The sequence below is a fragment of the Catharus ustulatus genome, chromosome 1 (genome assembly GCF_009819885.2).
Source record: "Catharus ustulatus isolate bCatUst1 chromosome 1, bCatUst1.pri.v2, whole genome shotgun sequence".
NCBI classification, from domain to species: Eukaryota; Metazoa; Chordata; class Aves; order Passeriformes; family Turdidae; genus Catharus; species Catharus ustulatus.
The window spans coordinates 13,626,366-13,643,088 of NC_046221.1; the positions used below are offsets into that span (position 1 = coordinate 13,626,366).

The 16,723-nt window shown below is 38.3% G+C and overlaps 1 protein-coding gene across 6 annotated transcripts in view; it reads right to left on the reverse strand.

Annotated features, from left to right (window-relative positions):
• CREM (cAMP responsive element modulator) overlaps positions 1 to 16,723 on the reverse strand; it is a 38,939-nt gene that overhangs the window by 13,892 nt on the left and 8,324 nt on the right. For 2 of the 6 annotated variants that reach the window (XM_033051845.2, XM_033051835.2), the window contains exons 3-6: positions 12,022 to 12,168; positions 7,102 to 7,193; positions 6,815 to 6,960; positions 395 to 538 (exon numbers count right to left, since the gene is read on the reverse strand). In XM_033051845.2, the coding sequence (XP_032907736.1) occupies positions 395 to 538; positions 6,815 to 6,960; positions 7,102 to 7,193; positions 12,022 to 12,168 (529 nt within the window). The remainder of the gene's footprint in view (positions 1 to 394; positions 539 to 6,814; positions 6,961 to 7,101; positions 7,194 to 12,021; positions 12,169 to 16,723) is intronic. The other 4 variants (XM_033051864.2, XM_033051873.2, XM_033051855.2 and 1 more) reach the window with 3 other exon arrangements.

Here is a 16,723-nt window from a genome sequence, read left to right on the forward strand (position 1 = left end):
TACATTGCAAGGAAATACTGCCCTAAACATATCTCAAAAATCTTCAGAATTTGTTTTATTAACTGCTGAAAAAAACAAATTAGTTTATATATTAAATGATGCACATCTTCAGCATCTCACTTCAATCTGTTGGAGTACCTTTATTACAATGATGCATGTCTCAAAATCTAGACAAGAGAATCCAAAGGAGAAAGTGATATTACACTGCTCTTTCATTCTTTTGAACAAGCATAGTAGCTGCCTTACTAAGCAGAAAACCTAAATTCCTTCCTAAGACTCATCTTGCCTTGAGTATTTTACTTAATAGAGCAATAACGTCAACACAAAATAAGAAACCTTAAAAAAAATGGTTTAATATGAAAAAACAAAAATGGAATAGACTAATAAAATATACCTTGAACAACAACTTGGCTTCCAGGAACAAAAAACTGTTGTGTGCCATCAGATGACTGCGCTGCATATTGCACAATGGTAGCACCTGGCTGAGGAGCTCCTGAATTTGTCACAGTCTGAATTGTACCACCTTGAGATATGGTAACTAAACAGAAAAACAAAACAAAACAAAAAGGTAAGTTAGGCAGTAGAAATACACAACACATGCTAAAAAACATGAACTAAACATTGTGTTATAAGATACCTGGTCTTCTCTTTGCTTAAGGATAACTACGATAAAACTTAGGTAATATCAATACAGATTTCCAGAAATATAAAGCCTGTTGAGTAGCCTTATATGCCATACATATAAGATAAAAAGCAGTGTTCAACACATTTTATCTCTATGTTTCCAGAAATATTAACTCTACTACAATAGTTCAAATATGGGGAAAAAAATAGTAGCTCCTAGCCATAAAAAAGCATTGTTTTAAATACTAACAGATAACTTAATTTAAATTAAAAAATCTTTTAAAAAGCTATTTATTGACTCTCAGAAAACAACCAGGACACCAAGACAAAGGAAGAGAAAGTTGTCTAACACTAACAATCCTTTCCTTAGTGTCAGAAAAGGCTTAGCACAACATTCAACTAGGTTGTACACAGTTGCACGGAGCCTAATACTCATGTAAAAAGAGAAACAGAACTAAGTGGGGCTCTTCCCTCAATGTAATAGCAATATTAAAAAAACAAACATACCTTCCCCATTAAAAAAATCATACTGCATCCTTGCTATAATCAAGTATTTATAAAAATGCAATTCCCTAGAGACATTATTAATTGTATACTCTTTTTGAAATTAGCATTGCCTTGGTTAAACAGAAATATCATTGAATCATAGAATGGCTTGAGTTGGAAGGGACCTCCAAGATCATGTAGCTCTAGCTCCCTGCCATCTTCCACTAGATCAGGTTGCTCAGAGCTCCCCATCCAACCTGGCCTTGAACACTTCACGGGATGAGGCAGGAAGTGTTTCTTCCCCACTTCTTCTGGGCAACCTGGACCAGTGCCTTGCCACCCACAAAGTGAAGATTTCATCCTAACATCTAAATTAAGTCTATCCTCTCTGTTCAAAGCCATTGCCCCATATCCTATCACTACACTACCTGATAAAGAGTCCCTCCCTATCTTTTCTGTAGGCTCCTTTAAGTACTGGAAGGCTACTGCAAGGTCTCCCTAGAGCCTTCTTTTCTCCAGGCTAATCAATCCCAAACCTGCCAACCTGTCTTTATAGGGAAGGCCTCCAGCCCCTGATAACCACCATGGTCCTCTTCTGGACCTGGTCAAACAAATCCAAGTTTGTCTTGTGCTGGAAACCCAGAGCTGGATCAGCACTCCAGGTGAGGTCTCACCAGAGCAGAGGGGTAGAATCCTGTCCCTTGAGCTGCTGCCCACACTGCTTTGGAAGCAGCTAAGATCTGATTGGCTTTCTGGGCTACAAGTACACATTGCCAGCTCACACTCAGTGTTTCAGCCACCAGCACATCCAAGTCTTCTCAATCCACTCATTGCCCAGCCTGTATTCATATTTAGGATTGCCACAGCCCATATACAAGACCCTGCACTTGGCCTTACCATGAAGTTTGCATGGGTCCACCCCTCTACTCTGTCCCAGTCCCTTTGGATGGAATCCCTTCTCTCTACTGAGCTTTGAGTATCATCTGCATCATTTAGCCTGGTGTCACACACAAACTTTCTGAAGGTGCATTCAATCCCACCTTCCACATCTCCAACCAAAGGTACTAAATAATACTGGGTCCCAAACCAGATCTCTGAAGGACACCACTCATCACTGGCCTCCACCTAAACATCAAGCTATTGACTGAAGCTCTTTGAGCCCGTTCCTTATCTACCAAGTGATTTACCAGCCAAATCCACATCTCCTATGTTAATTAAAACAATCCCAAAACTTTTAGCTGAGAACCCAATTCCTAAGGAGTAAAAGCCTCCTTTCTCCCCAAAAAGATATTTAAATGATGAACGTCGTATTTAAAGTGATCTGTTACAAAAGTCAGACATAAAAAGATTCAGGCTTGCCAAGTCCTCTGAATTCATTGTGAGATTACAGTATTTCATGCCATTCTTGAAGGTTCAGCTCTGCTTAATACAGGACTTGTTAAATAACAATGTGAATTTTAGAGATTGCTGATTTCAAATGTTCTGTTTTGACAACTGTAGGTCATTTCAAAAGCTCAACTTCAGATATAAACACTTGAAAGAGACTGAGATTGCCAAATCCCAACAGCTGAATTGGCTTCTTTTGGGAAAACATGGAATCCCTCTCATGCTGAATTAAGTTTCAGAGCTTTATCTGCAATACTGAAAGAGAGCTCAGCATGGACCTCCAGTCCTGCCCTTGGAATGAGGAGTATGTAACAGGGATTAGTTGGGTGCTGCACACAGCCTCCATAAGGAGAGAAGGAGAGTTGAGGAGAAGGGGAAGAGTGTGGCAGAATACAGAGTGCAGGATGTTTCAGTCTGGGCTCCAAAGCAGAAAGTGCCCCATTTTAGGGCAGGATAAAAGAGAGAGAAGCAAGAAATGTAAAGTATTGTATCCTCTACTCTTCACAATGTCACGGACAAGAGCAACAAGATTTGTCAACTCTACCTCCCAGAGAAGTTATAAAGAGTCAAATTCTGCCTCTGAGAGTTAGCACCAGGAATGGTACATCTATACCATCACAGAACAATACCACATAAACCACGGTCAGTTTTGCTTCCTAAGCAGTAAAAAAACGTCAGCACAGATTGATACACAGCTCTTGGCTCCATGGTGAACCTGTGTAAACAATTATGTCACAGCTGTCCTGCAATTATTCATTCAGATCCCAATCCAGTACTTTATAAACAAAAGCAAATTAACTCCAGTAACCACCTCCCTTATAGGACTGATAACTGCCATATTCCCAGAACAACACACTGGCCATCCCCTTAATCACTGTCCTGATCTTAACCACTGCACACACTTTGTTGTGCTGGAGCTCTACTGAAAACTGGGCCTTTTGTGATGAGTACAGGACTTTCCTGGGCACTCCTCGTAGCTGAATTTCATGCAGGTGGATGAGTGCAAGCGGCATCTTCTCTTCCAGCTAGGAGTGAAGACAGTGCTAATACAACTCTCTGAGTATGATCATCAGCTCTAATCCAGAAAAAAACCCCAGATCTTTTTCCCTTCCAAAACTGGAAATGGAACTAAACTTAAGTCTTTCCCAAAAGATTTCTTAATTCTCCAATTATCAAAAGTCTGTTCTAAGACAGCAAGTAACCCAAACAAGATAGCAAAAGATCTAGTAATTTTCATCCCCTCTGCATTTTTTCATGCCGATCATCATGAAATGCACAAGGAGGCAGGGGGATGGGGGGGCTTATTCACACACTCCAACTGAATGAACAACTCTTGCACATTAGACCATCACCATAGGTGAGGAACTAACAATTTTTTTCAGTATTAAATAACCAACATGACAGAACTACAGCCAACAGAGAAGGTATGTAAGTCAAATGAGAATACAAGGCTCCTACACAAGACAGCACCTTGTGCAAAACTACTCATTTCCCTGACAGAAAGATCACACATATGCTGATGGAGGTAGCTGGCAAAGACATTTTATCTGATCATGTCAGTCTGTCAGCTTCCATAAGCCAAAGCCAAGAAGCTCCAAGGAAAAAGATATTTGGAAACCATGGCAACATACCATTTTGGCTGGTGAAAAGTAAGTAGAGAACAGCCATCAATGCTGCTAATAGATAAAAATACATTTGTTTCCCAGAAAAATTTACTTATCAAGTTCTTCCAAAAAGAGTCGTCCCAGACATCCAGACATAAACACACAATCAAAACGATCTTTTCAACTAAACTGCCTTTCCTGTGCAGGAACAGACAGAACAGTAGAGAAAAAAAAGGATACAGCAAATGTAGTAACATAACACTTCTTTTAAACCAAGGCCCACTACAGATGGCCTCAGTGACACTGCAAGACCAGTTCTTCATTGCCACAGACACTGCACAAGCTTAATGCATAAACTACTGGGTGCCTGCACAGGAGAACCTGTGCAGCCCATGCTGGCCAGGGAGAGAGGAGTTCTCAGGCACAGTATCCACAGGCAGAAGCACAGAGCTATTGACAGCAGGCATAAAGATGGACTTAAATGGAGTCACTCTCTGCATCATATCCAGTCAAAAATCAACACTGGAGTTGCTACATTCCCACCCAGTGCTCCTGGTTTTAGCTAACAGCAGTTCCTGAGGATCACAGGCAGCCATCAGGATGGCTCAGAAATGCTTCAGATCTGTGCTTCATACATGTAAAGACTAGGGGTCAACAATCAAGTTCTCTTCAGTAAGCTCCAAATTAAGACCCCCTTTATTACAAGAAAATTACCTACCATCTTTGCTACCACCTGGCCTAACCAGAATTAAAATACAGAGACTGTGCTGAAGTAAAAGATATTTTAACTTACAAAAACAAACTTTTTAAAAAATCAAATGAATGAGCTAATAAATTCAGCAAGAAAAATTATTTTCAAGAAGAAAAAGCTCTCAAAACAAAGTTTTTGAGCCAAAACCAAGAGAGTCCATGAAGGCTGACATCGCATTTTGAAACAATGCCCCATTATGATGACAACCTTAATTATATAGCACATTTTAGGCTACAACTGTAACTTACTCAAAGAAAAATCAGCAAATAACAGAAATTTCCCAAGCTTGGCCTATACCCAAGTTTAAATTAAGACACCTGAGATTTAATTAAATTTTTGTGGATTCTGTTCTCATGTTGTCAGTGATGCTCTCTGTTTCTTCAGTTTCAGAAGTAAATGTCTGATTGAACAAGAAATCAAAACCTTTGAATTTTGTTATTAACTTAAAATTTCCCTACCACTATTGTTTATAGGTGTGTTTAAATGAAAATGTATTCTCCTAAGAATCACCTCCTGCAAGACACTGTGGTCAAAGTACAACTCTGGCTTCCCAGAGGAAGCTATGATTAATTCTAAGCTCTAAAATTTCTTAGAAATCCTATAGGTTTACAGGCTCACTAGGTAATTATAGCACAGACATTATAACACTTTTTCTTAAGCCTCGAAATGGCAAATATATATTTTCTTAATTAAACCTAAGCAAAGCCAAAAATACAATTCAAAATTTTAAGAAAAATATTTAATTTTTCTTAGAATACAAGAATACATGAATACATGCCAGATTCTGTACTGAATAGTTGCAATTTAGGAGGACCATATTCTTTTCCACAGAAAAGAACATTTCACATGCTGGACATCACACAGCAAACATTTATTTATGTCTATAGCTTACAGAAAGGGTAAGAAAAGCAGCCTAGGGACACAAGCAAAATTACTTTCTATACTGAAGGGACAGATACTACAAGCAAATTCTGTCTTCTCACCATTAATAATTAGTTTAGTTGCATAAATTAAAAATAACTGAAGAATTCTAAGGGTCAGTAGAACACAACTAGAGCCATTCTATCCTCTTTTATATGCTACTGCAGTGTTTTAATAGACTTCCTGTGTTTTCTCATTTCAGGAAAAAAATTCCACAACAGTTCTTATGCAATCTTCCTGTCATTATAGCAAAGGAAAACACCTGCACTTTAGTGTGCCTACTTATGAAAAGACATGAAAAACCCCTACAAACTGTAGGGGTGAAGCTTTATAAAATGCATAATTTTTAAAAGAGTTGTTATTATAAAGTCACCCAAACTGATAACTGATTATCTGATTATGTACAAAGAAGCCACAGAGTGTAAGTTATACAAAACTTCTACTATAAATACAGGAATAAAAATATCTAAAAGCAAATCTATAGAACAGAACTGTGAATGTAACTTTTAACTTGCATTTGGATGATGTATCAAACGTTGGAAACCATGATTTAGGTTAAATCTGTGGCGAAAATGCAGATGGTTAAAAACTGGTGATAAAAAGACATAGTTCTTTTAAGAAAGAAAATTGGAACCTACAAATAATTTCATACTCCAACCTTACATTTCAAATAGCTACACTTGCCATTTCATATAATGAACAGCACTAATACATAGCAAATCACAAGAATTTGAAACTGGAATGATTTGTATCATTAAACATTCACGTAAGTGTCAACATTTTTCATTTCAGATGAGCTTCACGCCCACATTTTAATGCATAGAAGCTCTAGAAGGGCTGTATCTAGCAGCCAACAAATACTACAAGAAAGAGACAAAAAGTCTAACACCCATGTTAGAAAAAAATTAATAATTACTTAGAAATAAGAATGTCTTACTCTTCTTCATCAAAATTAAACATCTCTACTGCATTATGTAACTGCTAGAAACAAAGCTGTGCTATGTATGCTCTGCATCATCACATAGTACATTTGCACACATACGGTATTGCCCTGTGTTAGTATGATACAGGCTGGTTGGCATGGCCATTGCAGAAATACCAGAAGGCGTTCCTTCATCTTCTGACTTCTCTTCTTCTTCAATCTTCGCTATTGCAGGAGCATCTGATGAGAGCTCATTCAAAATTTTTCTAAAAAAAGAATGGAAGTAATTTTATGTACTTGGAAATCCATACCCGTAAGAAAATCAAATAACTGACTTTTATCAGACAGCTTTGCTGTAATAAATAAGCTGCCTTAAAACCAGCAAAATCAAAATTCAAAGTTCTTACCGGTATGAAGGCCTTCTTGAAAGTATTTCCCTACGTTTTTGAGAATCAATTATCACTTCTGATTGTGCAGCTTCATCTGCAATCGATGCTACCTGTAATAGCAAAGTTCCTGAAATTCATAACTTCATTTTAAAAAAACAGCAGCAGACTAAAATATTTTTAAAAAGTCCTTCCATGTTTACATATGGGAAGTTTGTTGACTTACTTATCATTAATCATGTGATTTTGGACTACTTTTTCCAATGCAAATTTCAAATTCTGAGGTTACCCAGACATAGCCATTCTGATAACATCTTCCATTTGAAAAAGGAAAAAGTCAATATAATCCAGGTTACTTTTTTGTGAATGACATTAGACAAAGTATTGGAAACAGATTTCCACAAATATAAAAATGTTATACAACTTAATTAGCTCTTAAAGTGAGGTCAAACAGCTAAAATACAGAATACTGCATTAATGTGCCTTAAATAATAGTATACAATATAAAAGTTTCTTCACACCACACCAAAAGTATTTAAAAATAACTTTATTTAAATATAATTTTTATTAGACTTACTAACACATTCATAAATACAAAGACATTGCTTAGCAATGTTGTATGAGTTTTGGACATGCCCGAGAAGTCCACAGTATCTAATTTTCTCAGACCTTTAGTATTTTCATACATTCTTCTTCTCTTAAAATTATCCCAGACAACATTAAGGCCTAGGGCTGAATCCCACTCTTGACCAGCGTTTATCTTACTACACAGAACTGAAAGTCATTATTGATCAAAGGAAAAGCATTATTTTCTTGGATTCTTTTAACTACTCACAACTATTGCTGTGTTGAGATTTCCAAATTGAAACAGAGTGAAAATCTTTTTACATGAAGACAGACCAGACTGCCGTTTCAGATTAAGCACTTTGTTAAACTACCACTGAACAAACATGATGTAAGAGACTAGAAGACTTCAAGTGCTTGAATCAGCTGCAGTGGAAGCTCAGAGAATATAAGGAAGAGCTCTGGAATTAATGGATCTGCCAGTCCTCAGTGCTTCGTACTAGAAATAAAACCTGCCTGACCTCAATAGAAAATGACTGTCTGGAAGGTTCTGGAAACTCATAGGCCTGGGTCACCTCAATGCAAACCTGTAGAACTACACCTTGAAGGAACTATAGGTTATTGCAGGACAAAATTGTATCTTCACTTGTTAATTTTAATACGTTACACTTCTGTGTAAAAATACTTAATGCAGCCTCATTTTGCTGGGTAATATGCAACAAACATTCTTAGAACTCTACAGCTGCCACCTAGCTGGTGAGAGTTACTTCTCATGTGTACAGATGTACAGCTCCAAACCAGAAATCAGAGCTGACTGCAGAGATACAGGTGCTTCAAGAAGTTTGTACTCCTCCTTTTGCCGAAGACAGAGATCCTGAAAGACATTTCCCTCCCAATACGTCTTCAACAATCTCCTTATGGATCAACCTTCCAGCCTCTGGCATAATCCTTCAAAAGTAAGACAGTATTGCACAGCCAAGAAAAAGCTTGGGCATCCTAACTCAAAACAGAATTTTCATTCTGCTGTGGCATGGGTGTTAATAGATAATCTATTGTCCCAGGACAAATAGCTTGAACACAAGACCTCAGTTGTCTTTAAATTGTCATATTCTCCTAACAGCTACCAACAGACCCCTTAATTTGTGAAGATGGCTGAAGAAGTTGGCAACAGTCCTCCTTTTAGGAAGAAGTTAAGGAAATAACAGGATTATTTAAGCATTTTTATACGTGTGTTGGTTTAGCACAGTCTATTTTGGTAGCAGAGGGGCTGCAGAGGTGGCTTCTCTGAGAAGCTGCCAGAAGCTTCCACGATGTCCAGCACAGCCAATGCCTGATGGCTCTGAGGATGGATGTGCCACTGGCCAAGCCTGGGCCAATAAGAGATGGTGGTAACACCTCTGTGTTAACATATTTAGGAAGAAATCAAAACAAAGGTTGGGGGCACAGTTTCAATTCTAGTCAGAAAAGAGGAGGAGATGAGAATATGAGGGAAACAACACGGAGACACCAAGGCCAGTGGAGGAGGAGGAGATGGTGCTCCAGACACTGGAGCTGAGATTCCCCTGCAGGCCATGGTAATGACCATGGTGAAGCAGCTGTGCCCCTGCAGCCCGTGGGGATCCATGGGGGATGCAGAGATCCACCCACAGCCCACGGGGGAGGTGCCTACACCAGAGCAGGTGGATGCCTAGAGGAAGCTGTGATCCAGTAGGAGACCCATGGAGTGACAAGTCTTGGTCCTTAGTCAGAACAGTCAGTCCTTGGAGGACTGCACCCCGTGAAAGTGTGACCAATGCCACAGCAGTTTTGGGAGGACTGTTTGCCTGTGGGAGGAACTCACATTGCAGCAGTTTTGGGAGGACTGCTGTTCAAGAGATTGAAGCCACACTGGAGAAATTAAGGGAGAACTGTCGTCCATGGGGGGGACCCCACAGTCTCAATGGGGAGCAACTTCTCTCCCTGTGCAGCAGAGGAAAACCTTGGGTGACAAACTGACCAAAACCCTTTGTCTCCCTTCACTGTCAATGGGAAGGAGGGAGGGGCTGGGGGAAAAGAGGTGTTTTTAAGGGCTTACTTTACTTCCCATTGTCCTGCTCTGATTTTGTTAATAATAAATTTGCTTTTTATATTTAAGTTGAGTCTGTTTTGCCCTTGGAGTGTTTTCTCCCGGTCCTTAACTCAGGAACCCTTCATTAATTTTTCTCTCCTCTGCCCAGCTGTAGCAGGGGAGGGTGAGTGAACAGCTTTTGTGGGTGCCTGGCGTTTGGCCAGTGTCAAACCACCACAATGTGGAAGAGAACATTTTCTGCAAGAAATTTCAAAAGATTTGATTTTTACCATGACAAAGAGAGAAATGAACACTTCAGATCACTCTAATGGCAAACAACCATATCCATAATGTTATCAAACAAACCACTGTAATTTTTTCCTGGGCATCGTTCAGATTTCAGCTTTACCTATTTCAACAACTGAACAAATTTAACTTCAAACTCACGTTAAGTCTTTCCCAGGCTTGATACACTACAGGGGGGAGCAAGCAGTAAGTCAAATAGCAATTTAAATCTTCCTACAAATAGAACAACATTTAACAATAAGGAATGCTATAAGCATATTTTTTCATCTAAAAAGCAACAGCATTATGAGGAAAACTTTTGAGCACTTTCCGGTTGAAAACGGCAGATGTTTGAGGGAGAGGTCATGCAAGCTTCAACACCAACCTTCAGCATACTTCTTTACTTCTTTTTTAAACTGATATAATTTCCCAAGTTCCCCACTGTCTGGCAGAGAGAAGGTAGTAAGAGCCAAATGATCTGCAGGAAATGCGAGGTGGCAGGATAGTGTACTGAAAAGGATCACAGAAGGGCTGAACACTCTCTGTAATGGAGTCTTCTACAGCATCTTCAAGCCCTTTCTTATCCAGATGAAACCAAAGCAAAATCCTGGAACTAACTAGTTGGTATTGGGACAAAAGTTTCCTTTTTCTACTCCTTTGGGAGAGGGTGGACAACCACAGCTCACTCAATGTAACAAACAGTTGACTTCCACTTCTCTAGGATGACACAGCAGCAGCTAGCAAAAGATTCCTGAGAAGTTTCTCCTTCTGAGCTTCGAAAAAACCTCTATATCTTTGCATGTATGTCCTGACTACACTGACTTAAGAAAAAGCAGTGACAGAAACTGGGAATTAGTAATGTGCTTATTGAATGAAGGTTACTCAGGCAAATTACAGTCAGAAAGAATTGCAATGAAAAAAGTATTTACTTTGAATACTCTCTTCTGACATCAAGTATTGACATCTACTGCACATCTTTCAATAATGATCTAGGATTTCCAAACTGTGAGGCGCCATCATCCACACTTACTGCTCAACAAAAAAATATTCATTATCTGATCACGGTTTTATATATCTTCTTCTCAAATATAAATCATACTTACACATGTATTTTTATTTATTATACTAGAAAGTTATTAAGAAGCCTATGACATTAAAGATGGCTTCTCAAGACCAACAATGCATGGCTTTTCCTTAACATGTTGCAATAGCCACAGGTAAAACTCTTCCCTCATAACAGGGAAATACCAATTGTATCTGCAAAAAGCAATTCAGTTGACATTTCCCAAACACATTTTAATAGAACTAGAGCAGTGGCCTTCCTAGCTACAAGAGAAACACGATGGGAGGCCTAGCAATTTTCAAAACACTGTAAATTCATTCTCACTTGCCTTTTCTACTTTTTAGAAACTCTGAAAGTCCTACACATCTTACACCGATCCCTGTTTATTAGTTCCAGCAATTTTAAATGTGAATATTTGCCATATAAATAAATAAATGTTTTGAGGTTGCCCATATTTTTGGTATGTACATATCCACATCCACAAAAAGCAACACCAGATGCTCTAACAGGGTCTGACAGGGCCTGAAATCAAGGAGCCACTTGATACAATATGCTTACTTCTACCATGTTCAGACCCTTTCCAATAATAAAATAGGAGATTAATTTTTAAATTTTTTTTTTTAAATTTAAGAGTTCATAGTCTCATTAGAAATGTTATGTTCATAGAATTTAAAAAAATGGAAAAACTGCAGGATACACTGAAGTGAGGCCATGTTATGACATAAATTTGCTATTGCGTAAGTTCAGACACAAGTTCCAAGACAGCTTCTTATAAGATAAACAGGAAGTATTAAGGAATTGCTACACAATGCTTGTAGAGTTGCTGCTGGCTGGATGTTTGCCACCTTTCCCCCTGCTGTTTCCTGTTCCATCTGAGTAAATCTTGCAGAACTGGTTGGAATGAAGAGAAACTGAAGATGGGTTGGGAAAAGAGTTATGAGATACCAAATATTCATGAAAATGTAACAATAAAAAAGCTAACCTGAACAGCTTGCATGTGTGGTGACTGAATGACTGAGGGCTGTGTGGCTTGAATGACACCCTGGACATGAACAGTTTGACCAGAAGGCAACTGCACTAGAGTAACAGCTGGAGATCCTCTTCCAGCACTGGAAGCAGCTACAGAAACCTGCAAAAATTACAATCATCATGTTTAAGTAAGATGCCTTAAAACTTCAGCAAATGCTTTTAGAAGTGATAACTAAAATACACTGATTTTGTTGCCACATCTAAAATAGCTTAGCTGTATATAATTATCACACACAAAAATAAATTCGGTTTACTAGTAAAAGTTTGGCATGTACATTTCCAAATGGTCTGGAAAGCTTAAAACTGTACCCTAACAAACTACAATTATTTGTTTTTTTCTCTCCAGGGACTTCATATTTTCTTCTCAATTAAAAAAAAAAACCAAAACCCAACCCTTGGCCATCGTACATCAGATCTGCTGTTGCTAGCATAAAGTCAGGAAGAACCTCCAGAAACACAACAAAACCCATGCATATTCACTGGAGTGGAATGGCACTGCAACAACATAAAGGGCAGAATGTTCTTATGAAAAATAAAATCTAGAACTGCTTTAGTTTTGCTTTTCTTATTAGGTAAGAATTTATGCTTTTGGATGATGTCTCAAGAGACATGAGAATTCTTCAGCTACTGAAAAATCACCCTGTTAAATAAAGCCATACAAAGATTTGTAAACTGATTTAGTTTAATGCACTCCTGTTACATATATAATTATATATATCAAGAAAAAGAGAGCTGGAGTATCATTGCTTCAAAACAACAACAAAAAAAGAACAGCTGAATCTTCTCTAAGCCTAGCACAGCCACAGAACAGCTTTCCCCAGCCTGTGGCTCTCAACCCTCAGTGCTGAGGATGAATGGGTTGAGAAACAGCTTAACACCTCTGGGCTAAGAAATAGTTCAGTATTTCTGCTGTTACTGTTAAATCTATTAACAGAAACAAATAGTGATGCAAAGGGAAAACACTATTATTGATCTCAACTTGTGTGATGAAACATCTCTAAACTCAGAAAAGGAAGACAATGATAACATAAACCACATCATAAACACTGTGTTTTTCAATTAAACTGCATTGAAAAGTCTTATTTCTATAGTCTGCATATAACAAATAACTCATACTCAAATATAAAATTCTGTTATTATTCCCTTCCTAGCTTTGTTCTCAGCTCCAAAGATACCTGGCATGAGTAGTAAATGTAAAGTGAGATGAGAGTAAGAAGAAGAACATGAAGAAAGCTGAATATTAAAAAAATAAAGAGACTTTTGTATTTTCAATGTATTTACACTGAAGTGGATTTTTCAAATTCAAATATAAAAGTAGTTTTTATTCCTGATCCGTAAGATATTGCTTGCCTAGGAAATAATCCCGTCTTGAAGCAAGTGAAAAATTTTTGCCACTATTAAGATGCACTGCTATCACAAGTCCTAGTGTTGGTTCAAATTACCTCAAAGAAATAATGTTTCTAGGAAACAAAGACAGGATCTCGTCTGCATTCACTATGCAATTGTTCAATGTTATAGGAAACTGAATTGCTTTTCAGAAAACAGAACAACTGAGGGCATTTTTAACCCTGAAATGCGTTCCTTAAATGGCAAGAAATGGTAACAGAAAAATTGGACATACAAACTTGTAACATAGATTTTTGAGATTAGGCTCTAGAAAGTCACAAAGATCTGAAGACTATGATCTATTTTGTGGCAAAGCTTACACCCTAAACCCAAGCTTCAAGGAGCGATCACAGAGCAGTACAATGTTTACAAAGCATGCTAACTTTTCAAAGTGTTATGAAGGCAATTTCAACAAACCTTTCCACTCACTGCTGTCTGTGAGAATTGCAACTTCTCACAATTCTCAACAATACTCAGTGGGTCAGAAAGAACCTTCCGAGTACAACAGCCACAAAACAGTAAAAGGTGAAGAATTTAAAAGTTTCTTTTTGGTACACAATGGGTCAGTCACACATAATCAGGAAATAATCCAGTACTTGAGATTAAGAAACTACATTCATTTTAAAGCTCCTTATTCAGTATAACCCCACAGGAAAAAAAAAACCACAAAACCTCACTCAGCTAATAATCTTTTGGACTAAAGTTTACAATATAACAGGAGAAATTCATTTGTTCCCATTAATTCAGACAGGAGATTAAATGAAGGGGGTAAGGGCTAAGGGAAGAGGAGACAGTAGTAGTATAATTTTTTCAAGGTTCATATTCTGCATCACTTTTATAGATATTGGAAATTATTATTAGAATTTTGATTTAGATTTCCCTTTATCGTTTTCAAGCTGAATATTCCTATGTCTACTGAAATACTAGAACATTTTCATGCTATCATGTCTAAACCCTGACTGAAGTAGACTTGGCAAAGAAATTCCTTTCTGACATCAGTGATAAGCAGCACTACCTTTAACATCATTACTTCAAGGACTGTTGTCTGGCACAGCAACTGAAAACAATACAAAGAAGCAACTCAGGAACACAGAGGCTGAGGGTAAGCTTAACACACTCTATGGGTTCTATGCTCCTAGGCATGCAACAGTCACATCCAATAGCTTCAACAAATACCAACCATGCAACCATAACAGCAGTACTGTCCCATATTTCAGGTATTTGGAAATGTAAGTGCTCCCTCTTCCACGTGGGAAGAGAAAAGCAGCCAGCAGGAATGATCAGGTACTACTTTCCTACTGGGGCACACACTCTTGCAGAGAAAGAGGCTGCCCATCGTTTATCTAACTTCAAGATACATGGTACATCTGAACAGTTATCCTGGGGATCCTGTGCATGTCAGATATCCTTTCCCTGCTAAGAACTAGAGAGGTTACCTTCACATCCAACTCCTCATACCTTCAATATTGCCAAATCAAGAACGCAGGACAAAGGCCCATCTGATTTCTGCCCCTGCTGTAGACTAAATACTACAAGGACTCTAGAAGTGAAAGGGAAAGTCAAGACAAATCCACACTGGATTCCACACCTAACAAAGAACAAAGTATCTGCCACACTTGGGCACCAAGTAGCCTCCATGAGGAAAAGCTGGAGACAGATGTTTTGATAAATTCCAAAGCTACTGCCAAAATAGAAGCACCTACTTTTAAGGAGAATAAGGTTAGGCTGAGCCCAGACATTTGTTGCCACCATACACTTTAAGGAAGCACAAAATGGTGACATAGCTGCACATCTATAATCCTCTAACATCAACTTTGCTAAACGGTCAGCATTTGCATTCGGCAGGCTGGTTTCAGAGCCTTACAATAGCCTAGCAAACTCCTACAGGTCTCAATCTCTAGGGTGCAAGATTTAACACTGTTTGATGTCAAAAGACTACAAGGACAACCCCCCAAAGTGCTAAACTTGAACAGTCCCAGCTTGCAATAGCTACACACTCCAGTCTCTGAAAATCTCCCTGAAAATCTCCCTATGCTCCCTGACAGCAGCTCTCTTACTGTAAATCCTGATATATGTCTAATTCAGGCCACCACCAAAAGGTCAACAGATGGTATCTCAGACAAGGACAGCAGATAGCCCTACTGATAGACAACATGACAAGGTTAACAGAAAGTGACTCAAAGAGGAACCCATCAAGATGTAGGATTAAAGAAAAAAGAAAACACAACTGAAAGGGTTTTTATCGAATCTGAGAAGGGCTAAAGTACATTGATCTTACATTGTTATATATTATGAACACAGAGCAACACAGAATGCAGCATGGCTTCTAGAAATCCTGCAAAAGGAACATCTAATTCCTCTTTGAACAGCATTGCAGACATAAGTCTTCCAAGATGCAAGTTTGACTATAACCAACACTATCAGAATATTCCAATACAAATTAACTTCCTTTTAAGAACAGCTCTATATGTAACAATAGATGATCTGTGCATGTGAGACAACCCAGGGAGTTCATCTCAAAACAGGTTGAAAAATTTTTTGTCTCGCACCTCTGCTCTTCCTCCAAAGACATCAAGCTTTCGTACAGGTTCTCTGCACATTTTCAACAGCTTCTAAAGGCAGCCACTAATAATTTTACTTTCTTAGCTATTTATTCTGGTGGCTGAATCACAAAAACATTACCATGTCAATTCATCAACTGGCTAAAAGTGATGCACGCAAGAAATGCAATTATAAACTGATTCTATAGTAGGACACTTTATTTAAAAAAAAAACATTTAGTGGACAAAAAAATGCATCTCATCTTTGCTAGTTTCAAACTTACGCTTTCTGCTTTAGTAGAAAAAGTAATTTTGCTTTCAGAAGCAAAAAAATGCAGGAGAATATAGCAGGATCTATGACAAAAGCTAAGAAAAAATTGCAAATACTGTTTTTCCTCTACAAATAACGTATAATAGGTTCTTCTTAGCATTGGAGGTTATCCCATCACACCATAGTCCTCCAGCCCACACATTCTTAATGTCTCCCCTCTCTCCCAACAAGGGAGACATTAAAAATGCTTCAGCACAAAACAAACTCTGCCCTCTAGAGATTATTATCTTATGGAGTACCTGGTCCATCCTTTTAAAACTTTTAAACTTCTTAAAAAACCCTGCAGAGGAGGGGAAAATAAATCAGCTGCCCTCCTCAAGAAGAAGAACAAGAACAGGAAGAAGGAAAAAACGGTGCCCACCTCCTACACAGTTGTATCCCTCAGCATTTTGCTAGTC